At 38.8% G+C, this 22,261-nt stretch overlaps 1 protein-coding gene across 1 annotated transcript in view; it reads left to right on the top strand.

Annotated features, from left to right (window-relative positions):
- The window catches only part of LOC132142355 (caskin-2-like), a 65,830-nt gene that overhangs the window by 30,698 nt on the left and 12,871 nt on the right, over positions 1–22,261 (top strand). Inside the window, exons 3-12 of the mRNA XM_059552157.1 lie at positions 1,945–2,042; positions 2,533–2,678; positions 2,767–2,862; positions 4,103–4,224; positions 5,797–5,905; positions 6,538–6,646; positions 6,738–6,832; positions 14,182–14,296; positions 17,270–17,509; positions 20,100–20,201. Coding sequence (XP_059408140.1) covers positions 1,945–2,042; positions 2,533–2,678; positions 2,767–2,862; positions 4,103–4,224; positions 5,797–5,905; positions 6,538–6,646; positions 6,738–6,832; positions 14,182–14,296; positions 17,270–17,509; positions 20,100–20,201 — 1,232 coding nt within the window. The remainder of the gene's footprint in view (positions 1–1,944; positions 2,043–2,532; positions 2,679–2,766; positions 2,863–4,102; positions 4,225–5,796; positions 5,906–6,537; positions 6,647–6,737; positions 6,833–14,181; positions 14,297–17,269; positions 17,510–20,099; positions 20,202–22,261) is intronic.

The raw sequence follows: 22,261 nt of genomic DNA on the forward strand, positions 1-22,261 counted from the left end.
TAACTTTCAACTTTGTGATTTGACCCTTGATGTAAGTCAATTGTGCACATTTTAGGTTACCTGAGAAAATGAAGCTCAGGAATTCCCTTTTTAAGGCCTATAATTATTAGGCTAATTAATATAATATAATATAATATAACATAACATAACATAATATTTATGTGTGATCTACTCAACAACACATCAAAGAGGCCAAACAAATATCTATAATGCTAAATATCTGGACCTGTCAGCCGACCCAACATCACGTGGTGTCAGGTGTTGCAACGAGCTACAAGGCATGCAAGCAAGGCAACATGGCGTTAGGAAAAGTTTGGACACTTTTGGCAAAACTTTTCAGAACAGATCACCACGCAAACAGCTTTCAGCACTAATTTCATCCTGATGTCTATTTTCAAATCAACAACTCCTGTTTCACTTTGCTGCATGTCATTACCGTTCATTTTCTCATGTGTTTTCGGGACTAGTTATTGGGTGACAGAGTTGTTGTCAATCGTGTTGTGTGTAACCCCTTGTTGCGGATCATTTACATAGTGTCACATAGTGTGAATATCACAACAACACAAAGACAGACAGCACGTCATGTAGTCTGAACAGCACAGTGATCTGCCAATGTTTAAAGTCGTGTAGTGTGAACTTGCCATTCAACATAGTTTGCAACTTATTGTGACACTTTTCCAAGTGAAAGGGCATTTTTATTCATTTTGTTCATGAACAATTGTTTGGATTCTGTAAAGTATGAACTTTTGTATGCATTCTTAAGATTCCAATGTAGAATACAGGTGTGTTGTTATTAGAATGCTGGAGTGTATTAGAGTAAGTGTGTGTGTGTGTGTGTGTGTGTGTGTGTGTGTGTGTGTGTGTGTGTGTGTGTGTGTGTGTGTGTGTACACATGTGGCTTAGGGCACTGGCCGAGAAAAATGTCTTACTCATGGAAGTAGGTCATAGCCTCCTGCTCAGTTAGGCAGTGAGGGATCGGAGTAAAATGACAAAGCTGAGCTGCAATGAAGACCAATTAGGGACTATCTAAAAAGTTACAGAGGAGGCTGAAAGCACTTTGGCTGGAAATATGAACTAAAAAAGATATTATATTGAAAGAAAGAAAAATACAATTCTTTCTCAGCAAATATAAGTTATGGAAATAAGAATCAAAACAAATAATACCCTATGTCGATGCCTCCTGTGTTAAGTGTCAGCTTATTATAATATCACTGCCCCTTTATATGCATGTTTCCACTCACGCCGCTGCCATTTTGAGGAAAAGTCAAAATTTTGACACAAATTTAAAAAAATAAATAAATATGACTTCATAGAAATTGTGACAAACGTGAAATTATAAGAAAATATTTATGTTTTTAATTTAGACTATAGTTTAAACTATAACTTAGACTTTAAGTCATAATTGTGACTGTTTCTTTCATAATTTAATATCATAATTTTTTCTTATATGACAGGAATGGGCTTCCATGCTTATTTGAGACACAATGGTTTGATTTAATTTCTCACAATTTCACTCATTAATTCTTTTTGTAACAATGACTTCTTGTATTAAATGTAATATTGTGATCTGGTCTTTCTCATTTTAATGTGACACGCCAATGACACGTACAGTTTTTTTTGCCATATGAATGTTTCTTTTGGCAAACAATTTCTCCTACCTTTATATTTACATTTATGCATTTAGCAGATGCTTTTATCCAAAGCAACTTACAGTGCATTCAGGCTATACATTTTACCAGTATGTGTGTTCCCTGAGAATCAAACCTACAACCTTTTGTGTTGATAACACAGTGCTCTACCAATTTGCCACAGGAACATTTTACCACTGGATATTTTATATTATTTACATCTATTCCAAGGGTTTCCCTCCAGAAACCTATACATATTCAGTATGTCACTAGAAATGGTTAATGCATTATGTGTTTGTGTGCTTTTGTTTTATAGGTTATCTGCTCTGCATCATGCTGCTCTTAATGGTAACGTGGAGCTGATTTCACTGTTGCTCGAGTCGCAAGCTCTCGTTGACATCAAAGACCAGAAAGGTACAGACAAACACAGCACCACATACACATGCAAGTGTATTGAGTCTTTTTAGTAATAACTGTCTCATATGTACAGTATGTTTTTACTTAATATGCAGATTAATCAATTATCAGAATACTTCAACACTGAAAATAACTGTTTTCTATTTAAATATGTTTTAAAATATAATTTATGCCTCTGATGGCAAAGCAAAATTTTCTTCTTTTTTTTATATGATTTGCTGCTCAAGAAACATTTTTTATTGAATGTTGAAAATGTGTTTTGCTGTGAAATATTTTTGTGGAAACCATCATACATTTTATAAGATTCTTTGCTGAATAAAACGTTCAAAATAACAGCATGTATTTTTTGTAATGTTACAAATGTCTTAACTGTCACTTTTGATCAATTTAATGTGTAAAAGTATAGAAGTCAAAAAGAATAAAAATACAAATTTCTCTAAAAAAAAGGGCATATGTTTCTCATTCAAACTCTTCACTTTATCTGAAGGGATGCGGCCCTTACATTACGCTGCTTGGCAGGGCAAGTGTGAGCCCATGAAAATGCTGCTTAAGGCGGGCTCATCACTCAACAGCCAATCAGATGAGGGACAGATGCCTTTACACCTCTCATCACAGCACGGCCATTATGAAGGAGTGAGTACACACACATAAACATTCAGACTCATGCTGTACACGCACACAGACTCACTGTACTGTACTGTGTGTGTGTTTGTGTCTGCAGAGTGAGATGCTGCTCCAACATCAGTCGAACCCCTGCCTCAGAGACCACGCTGGGAAAACCCCTCTAGACTTGGCCTGCGAATTTGGACGATTCACGGTCAGTTATGCTGTGTTTGTGTCTGTGTCTGTCTGCATGTATGTGGGGGTTTGTGATAGATAGATGTGAATCGGTGCTCCCCTGTGGGAAGCACACCTCTTCTCACGTTCTCAGCCAAATGCAAAAACCCTCATGTACTCCCAACTGGTTTACACTGCTTCCAAACGAGCACAAGCAATTCTTCCATAACAGTTTATTCTAACTTGGGTTTTTAAAGGGACAGCTCCCACAGATAGTAATATTCTGTCACCATTTACTCACCTGTAAGTTATTCTAGCCTGAAAGACCTTCTCTCTTCCAGGGGACATAAAAGGATAATTTTTTAAATTGTACTAGATGCTAGTATGTTAAATATTAAAAGGGCCATAAATGTGTTAATAAATCCATATGCACTATATTCCGAATCTTCTGAAGCCATGTGATAATTTTGTGTGAAAAACAGCGAAATTGAATCATTCCCTCAATATGAGGGTTCTTTTTTGGAATCCATTGAATCTTTCTCTCTGCAAAAAGGTTTAGCATAGTGGGAAAAGGTTCTTTATATTATTAAAATGTTCTTCACATTGTACATTGAATTCACTGGGATTAATCAAGGAACTTAATCAGTCCGATTTGTGAATGCAGTCCACATTTAGGAATTGAAGCTGACTCACTGAGAATATTCCACTCAAAATAATGATTCATTTGTGAATGAATCACTGCTTCTCTTATGTACACTCTAAGGAGAGCTACTGTAGGGCAGATGTCTTAATGTCCTAAAAGAAAAAAATCTGTGGATTTGGAGGGTACATCACCAAGGAATCTAGTCCTCTCTGGTTTTGTTTTATTGATATATTGTTTTATTTGTCATATTAAAGGATTTAATTCACTTAAAAGATAGATTTTTTTTTATGCTTAAGTTGCTCTACAATGTTCTGTTTTTGCCAGGCTCAGATACTGAATTCGATCACTCCCTCTGTCCAAAATATTTTTCTCCAAAAACAAGTCAGTGTGTCAGCCTACCTGAAGTGACTGACAGGCGGTGAGCACCTCAAAGTCTTCTGATTGGCTAAACAATTGCGATCAAATTCCTTTTTGCACTTGACAAAGCTTAAATCTGTCAATGGGGATTATCAGCTTTGATTACCAAAATACCTATTATGTTCAGCTGAAGAGAAACTCTGTTTGAAACAGCTTGAGGGTGAGCAAATGATGACAGAATATTTATTTATTTTAATTTTCATTTCTGTATGTTGTACAGGTGGTGCAGTTGCTCCTGAACAGTAACATGTGTGCTGCTATGTTAGAACCAAAGCCCTCTGATCCCAATGGCATCAGCCCGCTCCATTTGGCTGCCAAGAATGGACATATTGAGATCATCAAGTAGGTGTTCACTGGACTTGAGTCATCATTTATGTTACATATTAAATACGTAGAGGTCACATACACAGGCTGGTGCAGATCACATGAGCACATTATTATAAAAGTGCTCATATGTTGCACATGTAATTTGTCATGTATTAGAACTCAAATCTCAAACTATCCACGGAGGTGATTAGAACAGATTTATCATCTATATTTTGAATATCATGAATTCTTGTCTTACCATGAATTTTATTTTTGATGAACAATTATATATATACTTTTGAGGACCATAAACACTTTTTGCATTGTGGCATTACTTTACAATCAAACACATTTCCCTCCTCTAGTTTTTATTAATGTTAAAAAATATTTATATATCATAGCAGTACTTAATATATAAAAAGTATATAATTTTCACAACCTAACTACATTTCATATTTGGATTTTGGACTCACATGACTTCTGTATATGAACGTAATTCTATTATGGTAAAAGAAAAAGAAAAAATTCTGGGGTTGGGAATTTTTTTTTATGAATACAATGAGATTTAATTATTTAGAGATTTAAAGATTAAATTAAGGTTCAGCACAGATGCATTAATCTGATCAAAAGTAAAGTAAAGACTTTTACATTGTTACAAAAATGCTGTTCTGTTAAACTTTTTATTCATCAAAAAATCCTGAAAATAATATGTATGATGATTTCCAAAAGCATATTAAGCCATTTTCTATTTAAATAGAAAGCAGTTTTTTGAAATAGTAAATAATATTTAATTTTTATATAATATATATGTAGCTTCTTTAAGCATAAGCACAAAAAAATCTTACAGACCCCATATTTTTGAACGGTACTGTATGTAAATTCTGCAAACCTCAAGCAAACCAAAGAGGTTAGATGAGAATTTAAAAAAAAAAAAAACCTAAAAATGTATTACACTAGTTTTACTATTGCTTTCATTTAGTAGAAATAAATTCCATACAAAGGGACAAACATTGATGGTGCGAAATCCTGACACAGCGTTTAGCTCACTGACACAAAACTGTCTCAGGCGCATGAGTGATGTGCTAAGACAGGTCAGGAGCAAAGGGATCGGGGATGATGGGAGAAATGAAAGGCACTGTGGGCTGTCCGATCAGTGCCTTGTGTCTGCATTCAGTGGATTTGCACACACATATTCAAACCATGTGTCCTCGTTTTTCTCTTTGATGACTTTGCCATCACTGCCTAGTGACGCACAACGTTAATTAGTAATTTCATCACTCAGTGCACATTTTAGAATATTTGTGGATCAGTATGAACATGTGTTTGTTTGGACAGGTGTGAAGGACACACTTTAGACTCAATATAAAGTGCTGCAAATTGATAATTACTTACATTTCATGTGTTACAACCCTTCAAGTTTTTATTTTCCTGGAAAGAAGTGTTTATTAGTATTAGTAAATTAGTTAATAGATCCAAGACTGGAAAGATTTTTGTAATAATGTTTTTTTTTTTAAATAAAATTTGTACTGGTTCAGAATAGTGTTATCAGAGATGGTGTTGAAATAAAAATAAAATGCTTTTATGAAGTTTTCTTGTGTTTGTGTTCAGGTTACTGATCCATGCTGGTATAGATATAAACCGTCAGACGAAATCAGGGACAGCGTTGCATGAAGCTGCTCTCTGTGGGAAAACCGAGGCTGTACGACTGCTGCTGGATGTGAGTAATTCATTTGTCTGCACACTGAACACCAATAAAGCTGTGTGATGTCCAAAATGAAGTTTTTGCCACATTTGCCAATGGTATAGTATGCATTCATAAAAAAAAAGAAAAAAAGGTTGCCATTCAAACATTTGGAGTCACAATAAAATAAGTATCTTATGCTTACCAAGACTACATTATTTTGATAAAAAAATACAGTAAAAACTGTTATATTGTGAAATTTTATAATTTTAAGTGTTTTTGCTGTTTTCGTCAGTTTAATGCATCCTTCCTGAACAAAAGTATTAATTTCTTTCATAAAAAATGTACTCTGTCACTGTGACAATGGAATTATGCAAACTTTAGGCATCTAATATGAACCTTTAAACTTAATACTTCACTAAGATAGGTTTTTAGAACTAACAACAATAGAAGAGTCATAACAGATGTCTTTTAGGTTGCGTGTGTTTGATTTTAAACATGACCAGCCAACTCTCACCAAAGCCAAATTTTATATTCATATAGTGCTTGTTGAGTGTATGTTTGGTCCCTGGTTGTGTTTGGGAATTTGTTAATGTTTGTATATATATGAATGAGTATCGACAGTGTATCCATTATGTACCATGTGGATGTGTTATCTGTGTCTCCAGAGTGGTATCAGTGCCGGAGTGAGGAACACATATTGTCAGACAGCGCTGGATATTGTTAACCAGTTCACCACTACCCAAGCCAGCAAGGAAATCAAACAGATGCTGAGAGGTACAATTGAAGAGTTTCTAAAAACACAAATTCACATACAAATGTCCAAGGCTTTCTAAATTGGCTGGTAACTGTGTATGTGTTCCTACAGATGCATCAGCTGCCATGCAAGTGAGGGCTCTGAAGGACTACTGCAACAACTATGACCTGACAAGCCTCAATATTAAAACAGGCGACACCATCACGGTAAAGAAGCAATTCTTGAACCGTAACAAAATGTAGCAAGGGGTTTATTTTCTGAAGCTTAGCTAACCCTCACACCCAGGGATGGCATGCATGTTATACTTTTTTTAGGGGGTGGAAACACTTTTTAACAATATAGTGGCTATTGGGGCTGTAGCTATCGAATATTTTAGTAATCGAGTATTCTACCAAAAATTCCATCGATTAATCGAGTAATCGGATAAAATGTGTTTTTGCTTAATTAAAGTGCAATATTAATTATGCAAGAGAAAATAAGACTCATGGGTCTTGTGACGGTCACAGAGGGACCGCACGTTCAACATGGACGTTAATACGCACACATACGCACAAACACACGCCGAGACTGTTTGGTGATACAAGAGTTTATTGTAATTATTGATAAGAGAGTGAATGAAATACCTGTAAACTATGTGTATTGTTCCCGTGTAGCGTTTGTCCCGTGATTTTTAGAGTCCTGGTAAGAAACAATGGCAGGAATTATTGGTTCCGCTTAGGGTGGGAATCTACCATGTATTAATTGAGCGTGGGGATTTCAGGGGCAAGGTGGCCGAGTTGTTGCTGTTATTTCCTGTTTAATGTGAACGAATTAATGACATCAAAGTAGATTTATGAAGTAAAACATCATGCAAATATGTTTCTTTCAGACTCTGTATATTTAAGGGAACATCTGTAAAGTGTTTTCTGTGAGTTTGTCCCTCCACATGTGGTAATGGTGCTGGCCACCAGTATTAATGTGAATGTCTTTGTAATGGAAGGTAGTCTGTGTTTGTTTCCGAAGTGACGAGTGTTGCCTGAGGGTTGCAGGTATTTTATTCGCTCTCTGATCAATAATTACAATAAACTCTTGTATCACCAAACAGTCTCGGTGTGTGTTTGTGCGTATTAACATCCTTGTTTAACGTGCGGTCCCTCCGTGACCGTCACAGGTCTCTTAAAATGAACAACTAAGTTTCCTTTTTAGAAAATATTTTTATTTTTTAAATGCATAGAGTGCAATGCATACATCAAAAATAAACATTTAATTATTACCCATTGTTTCTCTGTGTGTATTTGTACTGTGAACAATGACAAGAAAGTTGACAGATGAATTAAGTGCATTTAAGTGCCATTCAGTTGGGGTTTTAAATAAAGCATTTTCTGAGATACACATTAAACATTAAACACATAAAACATTAATTTAATTTATCTTTTAATTATTGATTATTAACTTAACTTTTTGGTAAACAAAGGGGATTTACTATTAAATATAAAACATGGGGGAAATGTTGTGTGATTAAACCTTAAAAAAAAAAAATTATGTTTGATTTTTTTTTTTTTTTTAGTGGTATGCTATGTACAGGTTGACGTACCTTTACAGTTCTGTGTATGTTGTGTGACGCTAGTGGACATGTTCTGGACATGTTGTTCATGTGTTCACGTCTTATTTAGTGAGACAGCAGACGCATAAATTATAGAGAGCGTAACGCGCGCTTCAGTGTGTGTAAATAAAGGAAGTCTTGCAATGGACACATGCCACGACGTTCTCTTTACGTTTGCACGCGCCCTCAAATCAAAACACTGCTGACTCCTTGCAGATTTCGGATGCAGCGCTGCAGTGCTCGTGTGTCCTTCCGCTTTGTGGGTGACGTAAACGCGTTGTGTCACATTAAAAAAATAATTGCGAAAGAACCTGACGTGAGATTTAAAATAAATTAAAAGAGGCTTCGAGGCAGAGGAATTTGCCTCAATCATTTTTTTGTAATCGAGTTACTCGAGGAATCGTTTCAGCCCTAGTGGCTATTTCACGAGTTCGCATTTACTTATAATTAAATAAAGGTTATGCGTATTTGGCGTGCTGTGCGGGGGGAGAGATGCAGATATGCGTTTTTTTTTCGCAGAAATGCGAAAAGGCTCCTGCGGGAGCATACACTGCTGTGGCAGTGAGAAAATATGGAGAGGCTCCTGCTGGAGCATGTACTGCTGCGGCAGTGAGAAAATAGGAAAAGGCTCTTGCTGGAGCTGACACTGCTGCGGCATTGAAAAAATATGGAGAGGCTCCTGTGGGAGCATATACTGCTGCAGCAGTGAGGATAATATGATAAAAGGCTCTTGCGGGAGCTGACACCGCTGCGGCAGTGAGGAAATACGTAAAGGCTCCTGCGGGAGCTGACGCTGCTGCGGTAGTGAGGAAATACGTAAGGGCTCCTGCGGGAGCTGACACTGCTGCGGCAGTGAGGAAATACGTAAAGGCTCCTGCGGGAGCTGACTCTGCTGCGGCCGTGAGGAAATTCGTGAAGGCCCCTGCGGGAGCCGACGCTCCTGCGGCAGTGAGGAAATACATAAAGGCCCCTGCGGGAGCCGACGCTGTTGCGGTAGTGAGGAAATACGTAAAGGATCCTGCGGGAGCTGACACTGCTGCGGCAGTGAGAAAAAAACACGTGAAGTCTCCTGCGGGAGCTGACACTGCTGTAGCAGCGGGGGAAATATATGATGGCTCCTGAAGGAGCGGGGTGCTGTTGGAATTGGGAAATGGAGATGGCTAGGGAAAAAACGGGTGGCTGATGAGGGTTTGATGGGCTTTCTTGAGATTTACGCGGTCTGATCGGATGTAGCTCTTAAAAGCTTCTGATGACCAGCGACCGAGTGTTTGGATCTGATGTTGGGAAAGGCCATTTTGAGCTGCTGTGGTGGCTGCACCGATTCTGAAGGAATGGCTGGAGAAATCGTCAGCTGAGATGCCGGACAGAAGTAAAACGGATTTGAAGTGTTTCTGGAACCAAAGACGAGAAACGGGGCGACTACAGTCGTCTGTGAAAAGAGGGTCGGAAAGGGATTTAGCTTGGGCTTTCCTGAGCTGGAGGAAGGCTAGGAGAGTTTGGTATTGGAGAATAGGAGATTGGAGGTTAAAAATAAAAATAAAGTGGCCCTTCATGGTCTGATCTGTTTTACTTCACTTTATATGAAATGACATGGCTTCATTGTCCAGGACTGCTAGATCAGAAATGGTGGGGTGGATATTTGGATTAAAGCTGGAAGTGGTAGTGAGCTCTGAGCATCTGAGAAAGCCGAAGAAGGCTAGAATAAACATGGCATCTAGCGTTCGAGCAGTGTGGATGGAATGGTAACCTTTGCGAAGCGTAGAAATGCATTTAATCAGGATTTCAAAGGTTATAGGCTGCCTGGAGTCTGGGCGCGTGGGGTGGGCTCTTTGAATGCCTTTGATGAGAAGGGAGGTCTGTGAGTTGGCTATTTGGGGTGAGGGTGAACCAAATATGAGTTTATGGAAAAATTGGATTCCACTTAGATAGCTTTTGATGGAGCTGACTTGGAGGGTTTTGTTAATGTTGAGGTGTGATATAAATGAGGTGATGGAGAGCAGGGAAAAATCAGGGAACGGTAGATTATAGGCGGAGTGGAATGCTTTGAAGCATTTCCATGCTGTGAAGTATGACTGCAGGGTACTGGGGGAAATGGCTTTGAGAATAAAATTTTTTGAAGTTTCAAGAAGGGGTCTCAGAGGATGATTCAGAGGAATATTAGCTCTGAATAAGGAGGCACTGGGGTTGGGAATGGTTCCGCCTGCGGTGCCAACAGCCTGAATTTCTGAAAGGCAAAACGAGAGAGAGAGTCAGCTATTTGGTTCTTTACCCCGGGAATGTGTTTTGCGGTTATGATGAACTGATCACAAGCTGAGATCCAGATTAGACGTTTTAGTAAGGGCATTAAGGTGGAGGAATGAGAACGGTCGTTATTGATGCAATGTACGGTAGCCTCATTACCGCAGTGAATAACGATGCTGGTGGTGGACTACTCTTTTCCCCATAGAGAGGCAGCCACGACGATAGGATATAGCTCGAAAAGGGCTGATGATATTAATGGCTGGGGTAAATCTAACAGCTGGGATGGCCATGTAGAAGCGAACCAGCGGTTTTGGTAAAATCCTCCGAAACCGATGGAGGGGGCGGCGTCGGTAAATAATTGGATGTCGGTTGGGGTTGAAACCAAATCACTGTAAAAGAAGGATAATCCGTTCCATTGATTAAGGAAGGATATCCACAAACTGAGCTCGTCGCGGCATGGATTGGTTATGAATATTTGGTCCTCTAGCTCGTGAACGGAGGACGCGAGAGAGAGGAGGTGAGAGACGAAGGGGCGGCCTTGAGGGATTATGCGCATCGCGAAATTTAGATGACCGAGAACGGATAGCAGCTCGCGTTTGGGGCAATTTGGATTTCCTAAGAGAGTGGAAGCCACCAGAATAGTTCTGTCGATTTTTTCCTGGGGTAGAGAAGTTTGAAATTTTTGTGAATCTAGGTTGATTCCCAGGTGAATTAGATAGGGTACGGTGTAATTGTTGGAAAGGATCCAGCAAATTGCTTCTGACACCATGTCGAAAATTTTTGGGCTGCTTCTGCAGCCGAACGTGAGGCGGACGGAAAAGTAAAATTTATTTCTCCAGTAGACGCCGAGTAAGTGCCAAAAATCTGGGTGGATGGGCATCACTTTAAACGCAGAGGTGATGTCAATTTTGGCCATCCAAGCGCCGCGTCCTGCGTCTTTGATCATAGTAATGGCTTGGTCGATGTCGTGGTAGTGAAGAGAAAATTCATTGAGTGGAATGAGGCTGTTAATGCTCGGGAGCGGGGAATTATGCGGGGAAGAAAGATCGATGATGAGGCGTTTTTTACCAGAAAATTTTCTTGTTGCTACGCCTATGGGGCTGACGCGGAAGATGTTGAAGGGGGGAGCCGAAAAAGGGCCGATCATGAAATCAGCGTCAATTTCTTTCTTAATTAACAGGTCAACTGATTCGGGTTCAGTGAGAGCGGACTGGAGGTTGGGACATATGAGGCTTTGGGAGGGGAGACTTTCGACCCCGGGATGAAAACCGTGTGAGAGACCCGACAGTAGATAGTTAGAAAAATCTGGGTTGGGGTGATGGAGCAATTCGTTAGATAGGCGAAAAATATTTACTGGAGTCGATAAGTATTGTTTTTCATTTTTATTGACATTTTTTTGTACAGGACAAATCAAGCGGGCGTGAGCTCCGCCGCAAAAGTCGCAAATATGCATGAACCGGCAGCGTTGTCTTGAGCACCTGCCGGCATTGAAGCTGATGCAGATTTGCCTGCCAGCGAAAGAAGGGGGGCGGCGATTAGAGGAATTGGGGAGGGAACGATTATTTGGGAAATTCGGTACATAGCTGGTAAACTTGGGCTGGGATGGTTCGGCACAGGGAGGAATGGATGGGTTGACAAAGGGGCCTGTTGTAGAGGAGTGTGCGATGGATCGGCATACTGCGCATGAGATGTTATTGCAGCCTAAAAATACCCGATTGTGAAGTTCAGTATCCAAAGCCCCCCAATAAGGACACTGATTCCACTGATGCACTCGGATGGCGCATTTTGCAGAGAATAATTTATGGTAGGTATAGTAATGGGAACCCCCATATGATAACGCGAGTTCGGCGATTATTGTGAGATAGTTGCCGAGCTCGCGTCTCCTTTGTGGAAAGGAGGAGCAGATTACTTCAGTGTAGCGATTGAAAGCGATGGCGAATTCGGGAAATGATAGAATACGGGACTGAATATGAGCGGTGTTTTTTAGAGTGAGTGAGAACTCGCCGCAGTCAATTTGGCGGTCGGAGGACGCAGGCGAAATAGGAGACAGGAGAGAAAAAAGATCTATGTCCGCACCTGAGAGAATTTGGCTCCGAATGATACTGGAGATGGGTGTCGGATCTAAGGCGGGGGCGTTTAGTGGCATGGGTAGGAGCTTAGCTGAGGACAGGGAGAAGGATGAACGGGCATGAGAGATGGAGGAGGGAGTAACAGCTGACGGAACCGCCTGCGGAAGCCGGCTCGCTCTTGGAACGGTTGCGGGAGCTGCACGGGAAGAGAGCGCAGGAAAGAGAGGGGGAATAATGGGTGCCGGAGTCTGTGCCATGAGTGGAGGCGGCCTTATGCTGTGGTCAGCTCCGGTGGCGAGGAACATGTTATCGAAAAGGGAGGGAATGGTGGATGTCAGAGCTTTTGCCGTTTGCTGGGGCGGCCTTGCCCTAGAGCAGGATGGCGGGGCTGGGGGCCATGGGTAGGGGATTGAGGGTGGGAAAACCCTGGGACTGGGAATGAGACTGTGCTGATAGCGGAGGCGTGTTCGCGCTATCTTGGCGGCTTGTGCAGGCGTGCGCCTGTGTGTCGTCTGGAGGATCTGCTGGCCGACGTTCGGAGGATCGAAGGTCTTTTTGTGCTGGATCTGGCGCTTGGCCCCGGCTTGCCGGAGGCCTTTTGTTTCGGCCTGATGAACGGGACTCCGTCCTTGAAGGTGTTGTTGTTGGATCGGGCCGGGAATAAGGAGCATAGCGGCCCCGATTTGTTTTGTCTTTGGCTTTAGAAGGAGGAGTGGATATTGGCGGTGACGCCCTCGCCTGGAGGGATACGTAGAGGGCTTGTAACTCCGCCTTGTTTAGCCGGCGAGGAACGGTGATGCCGGCGTTTGAGAGTGCTTGACGTAGACTTGTTAGTGTCCATTTCTCCGTGGCTGGAGCGGAGGAGAGAGCTGAGGCATGAGAGGATGCTGGTGACGGTGGCTGACGCCTGGAAGGTGGAGTAGAATCCCTGCGTCTGGAGGTATGAGCGGTGGTATTGCGGGAAGATCTGCGACCCTGCGATGCAGCCGCGGGCTCAGAAGGAGTGTCTTGTGGGGCGTTGGTGTCCTGAACTTCGGCTGTGGACGCATGCGGAGCTGCGTCGTGAAATGTGTCATCATCAGAGGACGATTCGGTCTCGGACATGCTGCGGCGATTCGATGCGTGAATTCTGAAAGTCGAGAGATAACGAAGGTAGGATGTACTTGATTATTTATAGGCGTTTTCTCGAGCTGATTGGTAACCAGTGTAATTGCTGCTGATGATGAACTGGCCGTGTTAATTATCCGTGCACGCTTCTCCCGAAATTCGTTTGTGAAACGTCACTTATGTATTAAAAAGTTCAGATCAGTAAGATTTTTTTTTTCAAGAAATTAATACTTTTACTCTGCAAGTATGCCTTAAATTGATCAAAAGTAACAGTAAAGACAATAATAATGTTACAAAACTTTGCCATTTCAAATTAATGCTGTTTTTCTGAACTTTTGAATGCTATGAAAATTGTTGTTCATAGTTCATTAATGTTAACAAATTGAATTTTATTAGATAATACAATTAAATAAACAAACGATCAAAAGACCAAAATAATGAGCAAAAGGAACATTTTTAAAATTACATTATTTGAGTTTTGTAGCATGCAATGCATGCATGCCTCAGTAGCTTTCTCCTGCAAGCCTATTCTGGAGCATTTCTGTTTGCTCCTCAGGTTTTGGAGCAGCATTCTGATGGACTATGGAAGGGCTGTATCCACGACAACCGTACAGGAAATGACCGCGTGGGTTACTTTCCATCCAACATGGTGGAAGTCATCAAAAGGGCAGGTGTGTCTTCGTATCATCACATGAGTCTTCTAGGTTGCCATATGCACATTTTACATTAAGGTCAATCTGAAGCTCATCTACCTGGTACCTGGCAAATAAATGTGTGTGTGTGTGTGTGTTTTGTATTAAGTGCATGCATTTCTACATGCATTTGAGTGAGCATTTATTGTCATGTGTGCGTGTTAGGAATCGGCATTTTGTTTATTTTGTCCTCTTGAGTACTCAATAGATAAATCAACTACTGAAGTACTAGGTGAGTAGACATCACTGTTACTATTGGAACAAACCTCTTATTTGAAGTATTAAGCTTAATAACTACGATTTGTGCTACTGATATAAATGATACCTCAAATTATGCAGCTTGCTTAAGATGGATTTTCCTGATGGATGATAAAATCCCATAGACTTACATAGAGGGAGGGACCAGAATATCATAGAGACATAGATTGGACAGTTTGAGCAACCACCCAGAACACCCTGGCAACCACACTGCAACACTTAAAAACTACTCAGAGGACCATAGCAATGCATTAAATTAAACCACTAACAACACTCTCGCAACAGCATAGCAATATATATATATATATATATATATATATATATATATATATATATATATATATATATATATATATATATATATATATATATACAGTACAGACCAAAAGTTTGGACACACCTTCTCATTCAAAGAGTTTTTTTTTATTTTCATGACTATGAAAATTGTAGATTCACACTGAAGGCATCAAAACTATGAATTAACACGTGGAATTATATGTGGAATTATATACATAACAAAAAAGTGTGAAACAACTGAAAATATGTCATATTGTAGGTTCTTAAAAGTAGCCACATTTTGCTTTGATTACTGCTTTGCACACTCTTGGCATTCTCTTGATGAGCTTCAAGAGGTAGTCACCTGAAATGGTCTTCCAACAGTCTTGAAGGAGTTCCCCGAGAGATGCTTAGCACTTGTTGGCCCTTTTGCCTTCTGTCTGCGGTCCAGCTCACCCCTAAACCATCTCGATTGAGTTCAGGTCCGGTGACTGTGGAGGCCAGGTCATCTGGTGCAGCACCCCATCACTCTCCTTCTTGGTCAAATAGCCCTTGATGCCTTCAGTGTGACTCTACAATTTTCATAGTCATGAAAATAAAGAAAACTCTTTGAATGAGAAGATGTGTCCAAACTTTTGGTCTGTACTATATATATATATATATATATATATATATATATATATATATATATATATATATATATATACACTGAAGTTGTAAACAATTAAATAACGCAATTATTGTATTTTCATAATTGATCATAGTTGTCTGTATTTCAAAATGTGTAGTCTTAGTGGATGTGTGGGTGGTCGTTCATTCGCTCCATATCCAACTGTCCTGCCCTTTATCATCAGTCAAGTGATTCTTATCAGAGGCATCAGCTCAAAAAGAAGAAAGAGAGAGTGACACATCAGTGGATTCTCACTTCTGCACATTCACACACATGCAAACAGGCTTTCACACATTTATACACACAGATCAGTGGCGGCTGCCTCTTCTCAAAAATGTGAAGAAACAACATCAGTGTCAGAATGTGTATTTAGATGAAAAAAAAAATCAGGTTTATTTTAGAGAAGCTGGACTTTTAGGAAAACCCACAAAAAATATAGTGATTTAAAATGGTGCTGCATGATTAATTGGAATAAAAACAAAATGATGTGGCCTAGTAAAATTATCAAATCGCCAAGGTTGCACTTTAATTCAATACATTTATGCGCTAGAAGTTTCAAAGTGAGCTGTGGTGCTGTATTCATGTATGAATGTGGTTTCAGTGTCTCGAAGTGGATCAGTTTGCAGTTAATGCTACTCCACATGACCTCATCCCTACATCTGCTCTGAGTTTGGGTGGCATACTGTGCATTTGGGCAACATGAGCTAACTATCTTTCCAAACTTGTAAATATAAGTGCTTTTAAACCAACTGATGTTAAGAAAATATAAACTCCTGCAGTTTACCATAGAAAAAATTCAACCAATAGACCAATTTCACATAAGTTTTTCTTAAATACTTTTTACAGTGAAATATTAATAGTAAATCTTACTGTAATATTTTGTTATTATTATTAATAATAATAATTAGACTATTACTACTACTATTAGTACTACTACTACTAATTATTATTATTATTATTTATAATGATATTTCTAAATAAAAATAATAATAATAATAAACACTGTGAACCTGGAGTTTTTTTTTTTTTTTTGTATTTAAGTTGCAATCAAAACAAACGGTCCTAAATGATAGCTCATTGTTTTTTCCAAAGCAAACAGCACTCACAAAATCATAAACTTCCATTGAATTCTGAGACCCAATATTGTATGTTTAGAGCTTCTTGTTGGATAAACATTGAAATTTGCGCCATTAAAATCAGTGGTACAGGTATATGCCATAGACTCCCAGTGGAGCTCTATGGGCTCTGTGATTACTAAATCCATTGCTGGGTTTTACTGAATACTTTTTTTTTCACACTTTTACTTCAATATTGAAATGCACCAATATTTAATTGTATTATACAGTATATTGATTTATTTACTGTATATAGATGACACTCCAACACGTTTCAAATCCCTTTTATCCCTTTTTTTGTTGCATGAAAGTATGTAGTCTGCATGCATGTAGTCCGCATACATAGCGCGTAGATAAGTAAATATGTTTTTTTATTTCATGGGGGGGGGGGTGAGTATATGTTATGTGGCAATTGTATGCATGAGTACAGTCTTTTGTTTTTTTAATTTAGTTTTCCTAAAATTGAATGTAAATAAGTTCATTTTCACCCTGCATGTTAACTTACAGATAAGCTCAACGATAGAGTTAGACATTTTTGCTTGAAAATGTTTTGTTTTGTGTTTCCTTTCCTGTTTTTTTGTTGTTTTTCTTGTTGTTTGTGTTTTTTTGGTGTTGCCGTTCTGTTGTACCTAGGTCCCTCGACCCAACAGTATCTTAAGATACAGATCCGTCCGCCAGCAATCGGTTCAGTTGTCATTGTGAACGGTGACTCCTCCCACATTTTTTCTCTGCACCTCACTCCCCAACCCCCTTCTACCCAGCCCCTTACCCATCAGCCCCTCTTCACCTCATTTGGCTATAATATGCCTGCCTGCAGCACATTTGGGTATGAACCAGCCTCCTCCTGCTCAGAGGAGCCACAAAAAGAGACAGGTATAAACACTCACATTCACAGTCAGAAAAATACACACATTTACCCATCATGATCATATCATATCATAAACCTGTTTTCTTTTGTTTGTTTATGTTTTAGTTTTTTAACTCCATACTAAAATGCAGTAAACAGATGTGAATCTGTGAATGACATTGTAAAAGTTAGATGTGAAAAAATGCAGTCAGTTATATGTGGGTCAATCTGAGTAATCAAATCAAACAAATGTGCAGGGGTGCGTTCTCCGAAACTACCTTAACGCTACGTCGTTCTTAAGTTGTACCTTAAGAATTACCTTATCGTTAATACGTGGTTTCCGAAACCTTCTTAGTTAAGTATACCTTCTGTAAGTCATGCGTTCGTAAGGTTGGTCTGGAGCGCTCTTAGCTATACCTTATCGCTGCTGACGGTTCATACCGCTAGTGGCCACCACTACGCAAAAAGATTTTTTACATCGCAGTTTAATTACACATAGAAAATTTTATATGAACATTTAATATAAAATCTGATTTAGTAATAAAATTACATTTTTACTTTACTTTAAAATTATACACATAAAATACTTAAGTTGTTATAGCCTACACCCAGTGTATGGAAGTGTTTTAATTAATAAAGTTTCCATACACTAATGGTTGTTAGCTTTTTTAATTACTATCCTAAGGCACATCAGCTGGCGAACCATTTGACAGAAAAGGCTTAGGAGTCTATATAAAGAAAGATTAGTTTACACAAACTTTATAGCTATGGCAGCGAGACAGCGAGTACTTGTTTTAAATCAAAGACGGCGGCGTCCGCGGAGCCAGTTAGTGTATGTCAACTACTTTATAAGAGAGAACATTTTAGTCCACTGACTACCATGTCAGAAGAGACCATTGTAAAACATTTTGCCTGCCACGGGAGCAAATTCTGCAGCTCTTGCATCTTGTTGGCCCAGATTTGTCAAGACAAACTCGACGGAGCTACCCCCTCAGCCCCGAAATTCAGCTGCTGGCGGCTCTTCGTTGTTATGCCGTGGTGGAGTTTTCTGGAGGTTGTTGGGGATGGATATGGGCTGAGTAAGACCTCAGTGTGGCTGGGCGATCTCTTTTTGCGGACTTTTTTCCCCGACATAGTGAATGTCGGTATGTCTCTCATGTTTGCGCTTTTATTGAGGAAATCATCCAATTACACAAATGAGCGATTTACGCCAATAATGTGATACGGCTGGTGGATAATCAGCATACGTTGTGGAGAACATTAACACACTTATGGCCGTGAGGGTTTGGGATTGTACACTTGCTAAATTATAAACACATACTCGTATTTATTTCTGCATGTACTTATTTCAATAAGCCCCAATAAATGCAGTTTGTACTATTTCTAAAACGCTTCTTTATAAAGAACATTGTTTTCTCAATACTTTACCTTTACCGCTGTGAAGGAAAGAGCGCACAATCGATCATCGAGGCGTTGATATCAACTTATTCAGCACCTCCACCATGGACAGCAACTGCTAAGGTCGAACTTAAGAAGGTTTACCTTAAGCAACATCCTAAGGTATAGTTCGGAGAACACACGTAGCAAAGGTATACCTGTAGTTAAGGTGTACCTTTTGAGTATTCGTAGCGCCCTAAGAGACAACGTTATCGGAGAACGCACCCCAGGTCATATTTCACCCCAAGGGTATAAATCATATTTTGCATGAAGAAAATATATGTATATTTTTTTTAACCATTATGACATTATTATTTGGTCAATTTGGCACATTTCTATTGTATCCTCTTTTCCATATAGTGCAGAAATTGTCATATTAGGAAAAAGTAATCACTATTTAGCATATAATGGTTATATATCATATACACTACTACTCAAAATAAGATTTTTTATGTACATAATAACAGAGGAAAAATGGATGAGAGTAAAAAGCATTTATAATGTTAGAAAAATTATACTTTAAATAAATGCTGTTCATTTGAACTTTCTATTCACCAATGAAACCTAAAACAACATATCATAGTTTTCTTAAAAAATATTAAGCAGCACAACTATTTTCAACATTGATAATAATAAGAAATGTTTCTTGAGCAGCAAATCAGTATATTAGAATGATTTCTGAAGGATCACGTGACACTGGAGTACTGCTGAAAATTCTACTTTTAAATTGAAATTAAAATATAAGTATTTGAAATTGTTAATATAGTTAATAATATTACTGTTTTACTGTATTTTTGTATTAAATTAATGCAGTCAAGGTAATCATAATACAGTAGTATATATATATATATATATATATATATATATATATATATATATACATATACTTTTTTATTATTATTTTTGTGTGCTAGACATAACATTTCACAGCGAACTGAATTTTTGTAATTCAGAAAGGGGTCTGAATATTTTCTTGCATGAAACTGTATTAGCAAACATAAAATATTTTCATCAGCAAGGCTCTCCGATTACTGACGGACATGCTACAGTCCACTTGAACTGCCCCAAATTATCCCTTTGCTATCTGCTCCCTCTGTGTATCTGTGTTTGCCAGTTAGGAGTTTGCAAAGCAATGATTTTCATTCTTACATCACTGTGTTTGTGTGTGTGATCTTTCAGGCTCAAGGGGATCTGTTTCCAGCCCTCATGGTTCTCCAACCTTCAGTGGCCAGCAGAGCAGTGCTAATGAGGAGATTTGGGTACTGAGAAAACCTATAGCTGGTAAATAGTTTTTTAATGGACAGTTGAGGTGACATGATATACTTTATCTAAAACTACTTTTATTATTAATATTTATTATGTTTGCAGCTTTCATTATGGTCTCATATAAATTGAGAGACCACATAGAGTTTTTTTTAATGTTTTAAAAAATATACACTACCTTACAAAAGTTTTGAGATCAGTAAGCTTTTTAGTGTTTTTGATAGTATGCACACCACAAGGCTGCATTTATTTGATCACGTAAAATAGTAATACTATGAAATATTGTTATAATTAAAAATAACTTTTCTGTTCTGATAAGATTTGATAATTTTACCTGTGATGCAAAGCTGAATTTTCAGCATCATACTGTAACTCTAGTCTTATGTGTCACATGATTCTTCAGAAATCATTCTAATATGCTGATTTGCTGCTCAAGCAACATTTCTTAAGATTTTCATTGTTGAAATCTATGGAGGAATTATTGAGTCAGATTATAAACTAAAAGTCTAAAACTAAAAGCCTTAAACCAAATCTAAAAATCTAAATTTGAAACTTAAAGTCCAAGTCGAAAATTAATTTGGTATTTAGGATTGGGCATTTGGTATTTAGGATAGGGCATTTTGTATGTTGAATTAGGCATTTTCTATTTAGGGTTGGGCATTTTCTACTTAGGGTTGGGCATTTGGTCATTTAGCCATTTAGGATTTAGGATTGGGCATTTGGGGATTTAGGATTGGGAATTTGGGTATTTAGGATTGGGCATTTAATCATTTAGCCATTTAGGATTGAGGATTGGGGATTTGGGGATTTAGGATTGGGCATTTGAGGATTGAGGATTGAGGAGTGTATGCAAATTAGGAGGCGTGGCCCAAATACTGGAGGCTGGGTTTGAAATGGCTGGTGCGCAGAGGCACCTTATGGACAGCAGAGGTAGCTCCCAGTGCTAAGGAGCACACTGTAATGAAAGTAATGTAATTGTAATGTAATTCTGTTTCTGTAATGAAACAGAGCGAGTGAGCGGCTTGAGCGAGGACTGTGTGATAACTTCAACTTAATGACAGCTTTGTAACATTTGTGGCCTCGAACACAAAGTCACCAGTGAAAGGAGGGCTATCGGTCTGACGACGAGAAAGCAGCAGACAGTGCAGCAGGTAAGATGCTAACATTAGCTACTAGTTATATAAGCTGATATTGCTAACATGCTTTAGTAGGGTATTATTATATTGGGACATGCTGTTTTGTTTTTTTAAACTGCGGTTAACCCCTCTGACATTAGTAGATACACTCCTTTCACATTGCCACTAGATGGTCTTGTTTCTTTTTTTTTTTTTTTTGCTATATAGCCTATATATATTTTATAAAGATTGTGAGAGAAAAGAAATTAGGCTTGTTTGACTTGAACTGGCGCTGCACACTGCAAGACTGATCGGTTTATGACATCAAAGTACTGCGAGAGCGATTCAAAAGCATAAGGAGCGTCTACTCTCTTTGATCTCATATGTCGTGTGTGTGTATGTTTATACACACTCACCTAAAGGATTATTAGGAACACCTGTTCAATTTCTCATTAATGCAATCATCTAATCAACCAATCACATGGCAGTTACTTCAATGCATTTAGGGGTGTGGTCCTGGTCAAGACAATCTCCTGAACTCCAAACTGAATGTCAGAATAGGAAAGAAAGGTGATTTAAGCAATTTTGAGCGTGGCATGGTTGTTGGTGCCAGATGGGCCGGTCTGAGTATATACATACACACACGACATATGACATCAAAGAGAGTAGACGCTCCTTATGCTTTTGAATCGCTCTCGAGTACTTTGATTTCATAAACCGATCAGTCTTGCAGTGTGCAGCTCCGGTTCAAGTCGAACAAGCCTAATTTATTTTCTCTCACAAAAAAAAAAAAAAAACAGAAACGAGACCATCTAGTGGCAATGTGAAAGGAGTGTATCTACTAATGTCAGAGGGGTTAACCGCAGTTTAAAAAACAAAACAGCATGTCCCAATATAATAATACCCTACTAACGCATGTTAGCAATATCAGCTTATATAACTAGTAGCTAATGTAAGCATCTT

This window comes from Carassius carassius, chromosome 6 (genome assembly GCF_963082965.1).
Source record: "Carassius carassius chromosome 6, fCarCar2.1, whole genome shotgun sequence".
In the NCBI taxonomy this organism is placed as follows: domain Eukaryota; kingdom Metazoa; phylum Chordata; class Actinopteri; order Cypriniformes; family Cyprinidae; genus Carassius; species Carassius carassius.